Here is a 9692-nt window from a genome sequence, read left to right as displayed (position 1 = left end):
GTACTAAAAAATGATTATCCGATTGATTTCATTTTTAATACTATTAACGTACGTTTAAAAATTTTCATTCATAAAGATACGATACAACAAAAAAAATCAAGTGAAGAAATCAAGATTGTACTTTTTGGTTTGTATTATCTTATATTTAAAAAATTTCAGACGAATTCAAAAGAATTAGTGAAACCTTTAACTAAATTAATTTTTACTAACTTAAATAAATTAAATAAATAAATTAAATTTGATCAAGGAACATAAAAACATTTTCCCAAGAGAAAAGACAAAAAATATTGTGTATAAAATCTCATGTAAATCCTGCAATGCCTCTTATATTTGACAGACAGGAAGAAAATTTAAAACTAGATTGGCTGAGCATCGTAATCATATTAACCAGAATAATAACAACTAATTGGTGATCAGAATATCGGATTGAATTTGAATATGACTTCGATTGGAAGAATGTTGCGATTAGATGAAGAGCATTTTCTTAATAAATATTTAATATCTGAGTGCCTTCATATATTCGTGCAACAAAATAGTCTCAATTTACGCTCAGATACAGAAAATGTACATCAAACTTGTATACAATTATTGATTGTATACAATTATTAAATAAATACAATTTGTCGGTTTATACAAATTATTGTTTATGTATTCTTTTTTCTTTTTATTTTCCTTGTTGACCTGATATATCTTACTTATTATATTAAATGTATTAGTCATGTTTCGTTCGAGCTGCGATCAACATGCGGTTTTTAACTTGATACTCTTTAGTGATAATAAATTTTAATTGGTTTTGATTTAATGTCGAGACGAATTTCTTCTATGTCTTGGGGTGAGTTATCAGTTTTTTAATATTAATTTGTAACTTGTTGAATAGAATGGTTTGGAAATATTTATAATTTAATGTTTCGAATAGATTACAACATCAAATTTGTTAATCTGATGGTGATTTTTTTCTTGGAATGAAGAGATTGATATTTTGAAATTTTATTGCTGAGGATGGTTCCAAAATAAACTGAAACATACTATTTTTTTGGAATAAAAATTCTATTTTCTGGAATAAAGATTTAAGATTGTATTAACTCACGCTGACCCTCATTCGTCCTTTTTTTGGATTTTTTGTTATTGAACTTAACAATCCGTAAGAAGATTACATTATTATTATTAAATTAACGATCACTAATTGCATACTTCTAATGTTAAATTAAAAAAATTATTCTACAAACTCTTGCATTAATATTTATTTTTTAAGTTAAATAATACTGAGGAATTATCTAAAACGTATTTTCGATTATGATTTATTTTCATCAGACAATATACATTAATAAATTTGCTTGATAAATGTATGATAAAATAAAACTACGATCTCACATAAAGATGCAATTTTTATTTGTTAGAGACTATATTTATTAGTATTTATCAATTTGCACGGATATTTTATCAGAAGCACGTATCGTAGTTTCATTTTATTTCTAATTAATATGCTAAACTTTATCAGTAACTGATGCTTGAAAATAGTTACGCTTTAAGCGAATACATAGCTCCACGAATACGATTATAATCTGGTAAATTTTCAATAGGACCAACTGCCGCGATCACTGGACAGTGATCGAAAATGTATTTCATGCCAACATTTTGAATAGTTTCAGCAGTTACGCTCTAAAATATAAATTATGTATATAATCACATGTTAAAATATATCTTATAAACATCTTCATAAAAAGATTTTGTTATAAACCACATTTACTCTTTTTGTACTAAATATTTATACTATGATACATTTTGATCTACAATAAAAATTACATACATCTATCCTCATTTCGAGTTCATGGAGTGGAATACGGCGATTATAACAAAGCATCTGTCGGCCGATGTCTTCACAAATGGCAGTAGTTCCATCCAACTGTAAGAACATGTTTGTTTTCAAAATATTCTTTGCACGTGTAACATCTTTTTCAGTAACTGCCGTGCACAAATTCATCCATTCTTGTTGAATACACAATAACATATCTTCACATTTCATGATATCACAAACGAAATATATACCCCAAAGTCCTGTATCCTGCAAAATAAAAAGATAATGCATTCATTGATCTGATATGCAATTAATTGTTATTTGTTAATTGTTATAATCCTGTTTTATAATTGAATTTGAAAATGTAATATTTAGGCTTGATTTTTTTATTTGCTAGTTATCTTATAATTAAACAATCTGATGTTTTATCCAATGAACTTCAACTTGGCTGCATTTGAAAATATCCGAGTGCCTCCGTATATCGTTTTATCTTTGTTATTCACTTCAATGTTAAGGATAAGAGATATACAGAGGTATTTAGGTGATGTTTCCGAATGCATGTTTCCTATAATGTCAAGTTCATTGGATGAAACATCAGTAGTTCTATTCTGTAACTTTTTAACGACAATTTTATTTGGGATGTTGTTGATAAGTATTTTACATGATGAAAAAAACTGTGCAACAACAATAAAAAATGGCGTTCGGAAACGTCATTCGGGTGACACTCCAATGCCTCGGATTCATCATCTGTTCAATTTAATGTTAAACAAGGACAGATAATAAATTCGAGGCATCAAAGGTATCCGATGTTTCCATACTCAATCATATTGTTGACTATACAAAGATGCCGAATTGTCGTTAAAAGGAATAGGTCTATATAGGTTATTTAATCATAAATTAACCAGCAAATGAAAAATCGAACCTTATTTAACACATACTTTGTAACATGTGTTAAAACTTTGATAACTGTGGCACAAGCCTTGTTCTGCACAAGCTTTAGCTAAATTGCTTGCATTATTTACGCCTCCTCCTTGACTACGATCCCATCCTCCTATAAGAGTGTTCGCGACCATAAGAGGAATGTTGTCTGCCTCAGCCCATCCAGCACCTAAATCATGCATTCATTGTTCTATAACATGTTACAATTTATCTGCAATATTAATTAGTACAATACTAATACCTTCAACTGCGATTGCAATATGGGCGAGAGGAATCGAATCATCACGAACTCTTATGTCAGAACCAGTATAGCGACAAGCTTTAATATAATCTGGTATAACATCATATTCCGGTCCTGTCATTTTGCCGAAATACTTATCGGCAAGTTCGATTAATTGATTGTGATCTACACCGCCAGCGCCAGCCAATACAAATCTAAAAAAAAATTGTTTGATTGAATTTGACTTGTCTAATTACTATAAATATTAAATATAAATATTACTTCTGAGTAGTCACTTCAGCTATATTGAATTATGACGTCATAAACGAGAAATGACATTGATTTTTCTTGCATACCATTTGTAAGTAAAGAGAATTTGGATGAAACGAATGATGAGATCGCTTTAAAACACTTGTAAAGATAGACGAAGATTCTTCTTATCTCTCCTGATAGTCCCTATAGTCAATAAAATGTCGAAAAAGGCTTATGAAGTGAAAATAGGCTGCGCATGCCTATTAAAGACGTTCTCGACAAAATCCATTTTCTTTAGATTTTTCTGAAACTTACAGAATAAGCTTGTTTTATCCTGAACATATGTGTTTAAAACTCAATATCCGGAGCAGGATTAAAAATCGAAATATTCCACTTAAAAAAAAAGTTGAAGTGTTAAAATATATATACATGTACATGTATTATATATATATTTTATACATGTATAATACATATACATATATACACGCGCGCGCGTGCGTGTGTATGTGTGTGTGTGTGTGTGTATAGGATCTCTATCTAAAGCTTATTCGAAAGTGGTTTTTTTCTTCATTGTAAAAAACAAAGTTTTTCTTAACAATTTTTTGAAATAATGAGACATAAAACTTGATATCACAAGGAATAATATTAAATTTATTTGAATATGGTTTCCGGTATTCGTTTTTAAGAAACCATTCAGCAAAGTAAATAGTAAAATAAGTAAAATCGCTATTTTTTCGACCGGCGGCAGTAGCGAAGACGGAAGGCATTTTATATTGTATAAAAAAATTTGTATAAACATATTAATACTTATGGAATATGTTATTCTATATAAAAGTGAAATAAATTTTTATAAAAATTTTCATAATGGTGAGCACTAATGTGCTCATTAGGTTGAGCACAACTGTAGTCGGAAAACGTCCTTAAGTAAAAATTAGTAAACGCACTTTATATACTTTTTATGACTATTTACTGTCCAGGGAGATAAGGATAGTTTTCGTCCATTTTTACAAGAATTTTAAAGCGATCTCATCATTTCATTTTATCCAAATTCTCTTTATTTACAAATGGCATGCAAGAAAAATCAACGTGTCACTTATGACACATTTCTCGCTTATCATGATTCAATATGACTGGAGTGAGTACTCAGGAGCCTTACTAAACTACATAAATCAATTTTAAAATTACCTAGACGGTCCATAATGAGTTTTCACGTATTTAACAAGATCATCTCGTGAAATGTTTTTGATATTTTTAGAAGGCCCCAATATTGTTCGTCCTAAGGCTGTACCTTGATACGCAGCGGCATGCAAATGATCAAATACAACTTCTTGTAAATTTGTTTCAACTTCTTGCATTTCGCGCAAGATAACACCACGTTCCCTTTCAATTTCATTTTCACCTAACTTCGAATTTTGTATAATATCACTGAGAATCTCAATAGCTTTTGGTACATCCTGTGACAAGCATTTTGCATAAAATACTGTTTGTTCTCGACTTGTGTAAGCATTCAAATGTGCTCCCATATTCTCTATTTCTAATTCCAAATCAGTTTGAGATCGTTTAGCAGTACCCTGTCAACAAAAGATTTTAGTATCAATAGAAACATGATAAATAATTGATCTTTCATCTTCAATGAAAAAGCTAAATGTAAAAATTATATAGTTATTATACAGCTTTGGTCATAAGTATAAGTATTATAAAATTTTTTTTTTTTAAAACAACAATAAAAGTAAATAATATAAATGATAAATATAAAATATATATTAACAATCTTGTATTAAAAATCTTACTTAGGCCGCATGTGAGAACACAATCAATACTAGAAATTAAATGCCTATACTAATGATTGAAACTGGATCTTTAATGCTTAAATCAGAGCTAGACTTTAGTTGCATATTTTATCCGATTTTTAGCTTCCTGTTCACTTCACCAACCGTGCGTAGTCTAAATCAGTATCAGTCTAATCGATCAGTATTTAGGTTGCGCAAGAACCAAATCTGAAAATCGGCCGATGCAACTAAATCCCAGCTCTGACTTAAATACATAATTCAATGCGAATTATATATGTACTGTACATGCATATATACATTCGTAGTCATTCGAATTGCGTGCCGAATTGGTTTTACGATACTAATAAATGCAATTAAATTGTAATAACGAATCACGAATTAAATTAAATCGACAAGCAATTTTTAATAATTAATTTAATTTGATTCAATCAGGTATCATATTAGAAAAATGTTAATATGCTGAAAAACTGTAAATAAAGAGTGATCCCAAAAAGAGGTTTTATTTGCCCATTTTGAGCAAACCCTCAATTTTTGTATTTAACTGTATGTCAAATGATACCCAACAATGAAACATTAATTACAAAGAAGTTTTAGGTCAAGATGACAATTATCATAACTAAAGGAGGTGTCATGTGTGTATTAGGTATATTACGACTATGCGAAACTCTTTTTTTAGGCATTCAAGGCATCGTTTACGCAAGACTCTGCACTTGCAGAAGTGCGTCCGCCACAGTGGGCTATATACATACTCGAGCGAGCTTTTCCTATGCTAATGCTAATGCTAATGCTAATGGAGAGGGGTGGCTGTACGAGAGTGACAGCCATGCATGATGGATATGTCTGTTTCACTTTAGTAATAGTACGTGAAGAAAGTGAGACAAACGTACTTATCACGCACAGAGTTCACTGATTTACCACACGAAGTGAGTGTTCTTCTTAAAAACTTCATAAAATATCAGACTTCGCAGATCTATAATGATAATTCGATAACGGACTTCGATTCCACCTCCCCTCCCAGTTCTGAAAACAATTGTCATCTCAATTTGAAACTTCTCTGTGATTAATGTCTCATTATAAAGTACCATTGACGATAGAATCGTCAGAGATTAGAATCGAGGGCCCAAAAAACGGGCGATTTTTGAGGTCACTCTTTATTGCAAAAAGTATTATCTTGGCCGAGAATCGAATCCAGATCTCTTGTATTCCGTACGAGTATCCTAGTCTTTAAGCGTGGTCTACAATAAGTTGCAAACACTTCGTCGCCAGTTGCAATGCTTAGCAACAGTCAATCAGAAGCATCAATAGTAATTAGTGATACTTCTGATTGGCCATCGTGAAGCATTGCGACTGGCAACGATGCATTAGCAACTTATTGTAGACCATGCTTAAGACTACCGGCGCATTAAATATATATTAAAACTAACTGTTATACAAATATTTTTAAAACTAACTGTTATACAAATATTTTTCAATAAAACTTTTTAAATTTATTTTTGTTAAATGTAAAACTTTTACATCAATTTGTTGCCTTACACTCTTGGTCCAGATTGTACAGTCATTAGTCATATATCACAGTTTTATCATTCAAAATTCATTCTAGTTTCACAGACAAAATCACAGGCAAATCATTATATGTACAGAACTCTAAAAATTTATACTAATAAAATAAAAGCCACAACTGAAAATATTATTTATTAGTGACATTAATTAGTTTACCTTGAAAGCCATGTGCTCCATGAAATGAGCAACACCATTGTTGTCATCTGTTTCATATCGACTGCCAGAATCTATCCAAAGACCAACAGTGGCTGTTGCAGCTCCACTATCTTCACTGGCAACTCTCATCCCGCTATCCAAAGTCGTAACTCTCGTAGCTGGTTGATTGATAAGTGTTTCTTTCAAAGAAGCAGCAGTTGATTGCCATTGTTTTGATATCTAGAAAAATATCATTAAACAAGTTTAAATAATGTATACCTTTCATTAAATATGTATAAATTATCCAGTTCAGTTTACTATATTTATTTATAAAAATCCTTTATTAAATAATACACTTAAATTTTTTATATTTATTATATTTATTTTGACGAAATATCTAAATATCAAACATTTGCTAAACAACATTTAATATAATATAAATTTTTTATATATATATATATATATATATATAAATGTATTCATACATAAATTAAATGTTCTTATATTTGGTCAAAACAAGATTTTAGTGCTTAAATATTTCTTGTGTAAACATGTCTGACTCTGCTTATTGCACTTTAAAATCTTTTTCAGTCAAGAAATCATCATAAGAAAAACCAGAGTAATATAATTTTATTAAATTAACAAGAAATTTAATAATTTTTGATACTAACAAGAATTTCTTTATTTAATGTTAATAATTAATTTTATTCTCATCAGTCTAAACTCGTATCATATTATTAAATGTTCTTTTTCACAAGAGACTCATTAAATTACATTTGTAAATAAATAAAACATAAACACAAGAGACCAATATTTGGCTATTCATTTCTACCAATGTAAATTAACTTTAATCTCAGTTTAATTTTTTTTTTCTTATTCTTAGGCTCAGTTTCACAACTCATTAAAGTTAAATTCTTAACGAAGATTCAACTTATTCATTATTTAAAATTGGAAAATAAAGAATAAATTGAACCTCAGAATTAAGATGAATTGTGAAAGATCTTAGAACTAGAAAAAGATAAAAGCAAGTTAAACTGAGATTAAAGTCAATCTACATTGATAGAAATAGTATGTCTTCTAACAAGCGACAAATGACACAGTGTGACAAAATGGATTATTGTACCCTTGAAAGATGATATGATCAATGTGTAACACTGTGTCGCTTATTAGAAGGCGTACATAAGGCTTGTTCTTTTTGGTTGAACTTTTGCATTAGTTCATTTTTCTTCCTTTTCTCTCCAGGAGGAAAGTAAAAGAAGAAAAATAAACTGCAAAAGTTCAGCTAAAAAGAAACAGGTCTACAGACATAAATAAGGTTATGTATTCGAGGATATGTATTCCAAATGCATTTCCAAATCAATTTTTTTATTGAATTTCATAATAAAATAATATAAACTAGTATTGTTTCTGAATATTATATGTGTTAAAATCTTTATTTTTTTTTCTTATTACGTAAGGGGAAAATATAAGAGACAAATCTTCAATTTAACTCAAACACAATTATAAATAAATCGATTAGGAAAATCATTATCACAATGCAATGATTGTACGTCACGTTTTACCTTTACAAGGCTGGTTTTATTGGAATATGTGCGAAGAACGCTCCTAATCTTTAGCAGACGAGTAGCCATTTTTCCAATTTATTTGGCTGCGTTCAGCAGACTCACAGATGAGTGAGCGCATTGCTATTGATATATTCTTCTAGATCTAAAATTCTGATTGGATGATCTAAAAGAATACATCAATAACAGCGAGCGATCACTCAACTATGATGAGTCCGCTGGAGTGCGTTCCAAAATTTGATTCTGTTAACTCCGAGTATCTTTTATCTTTATTCAACATTCAATGACCAAGGGTATGATCAACGCGATGTTGCAAACGCTTTGAAGAGTTTTTTAATTGGTCAATTTGTAAAATTTTTTCTTCTAATTGGTCCATCAAACGCTTCAAAGCATTTGTAGTAAGATTTTGACTACAGCCCAGGTTACACAATTTTCATAAAAAAAAAGGGAGTAATATTGGTTGCAACAAAAAACCTTTGAGATATCATAGTTTTATTTTTTCGGATTCGTAATATTTATAAGTAGTAATCCGTTAGTTTGCGTCGATCGTGACTATGAATTATTTGTGAACGGCTATCATTACGGAGGTTTTGTATTTTGACATTATGTGTATCAAGAAGTTAATAACATCTTCGAGATTATTTAGATAAGTTTCATTAAGTATTTTCATTTTTTAAAACCTTTATTTTTACTATTTCATAAAAAATTAATACTTTGTGTTATATATTTTATTTTTAGTTATTGGTTTTCGGTCTAACATTATCAACGATGTTAAATTGTGCATAGAAAAGAAGAGATTAAAAAGAAAAGAAAATTAAAGGAAAAGAGAGAAAAAAAAAGAAAGGAAAAGAAAAAGAGATGTAGAAGGAAGCATAATCTAAATCTGAATCAGTGGATAATCACTAATAGCAATCCTAAGCTATTGGCAATGGCAATGGCAATTTGTCTCATACAATTGTATTTTAGATTTCAGTAGAGCATATAAAAGAATATAATTTATAAACAAATATTAAAATATTTATTAATTAATCTTTTTTTTTCAATAAGTTTTGATAATGTAGAATTCATGTAGAATTAACAACATATCTATCTCACAAAGTATCGATTTTTTATGAAATAATAAGAATAAAGGTTTTGTTTCTCTACGGTAATATACATGGAATGACATCCATGCTACCACTATATGTTTGTCGCATCGCACTTCACATGCCCAATACACACACGCTCCAATACATCGGAATCAATATGGCGACTAGATGTTCGCGTCGCATTAGAGCATATTCCATGGATTAATTAAAAGCAAGCTTCATTTGTCTTACCTCAAAAAGTGGTACTTTTGAGGCATGCGTAATGGTTGAAAACGTTCTGTATTAACAAAATATTTCAGATTCATTTTGTATAAAAACGCATTTAATAAATGCGTTTCTGATATAAAAATG

The 9692-nt window shown here is 29.6% G+C and overlaps 1 protein-coding gene across 1 annotated transcript; it reads right to left on the bottom strand.

The window, feature by feature from the left end:
- Positions 1-1282: 1282 nt before the first annotated feature.
- On the bottom strand, positions 1283-8345 carry LOC108690192 (mitochondrial-processing peptidase subunit beta). The gene is made up of 7 exons (XM_018197366.1): positions 8254-8345; positions 6713-6931; positions 4392-4777; positions 2976-3169; positions 2734-2903; positions 1808-2062; positions 1283-1659 (listed from the first exon to the last, which is right to left on the bottom strand). Exons 1-7 carry the CDS (start codon positions 8320-8322, stop codon positions 1519-1521), a joined length of 1434 nt encoding a protein of 477 aa, XP_018052855.1. The 5' UTR covers positions 8323-8345; the 3' UTR covers positions 1283-1518.
- Positions 8346-9692: the final 1347 nt, after the last annotated feature.

The sequence above is a fragment of the Atta colombica genome, unplaced genomic scaffold (genome assembly GCF_001594045.1).
Source record: "Atta colombica isolate Treedump-2 unplaced genomic scaffold, Acol1.0 scaffold3, whole genome shotgun sequence".
NCBI lineage: Eukaryota > Metazoa > Arthropoda > Insecta > Hymenoptera > Formicidae > Atta > Atta colombica.
This window is presented reverse-complemented; position numbering and strand designations above follow the sequence as displayed.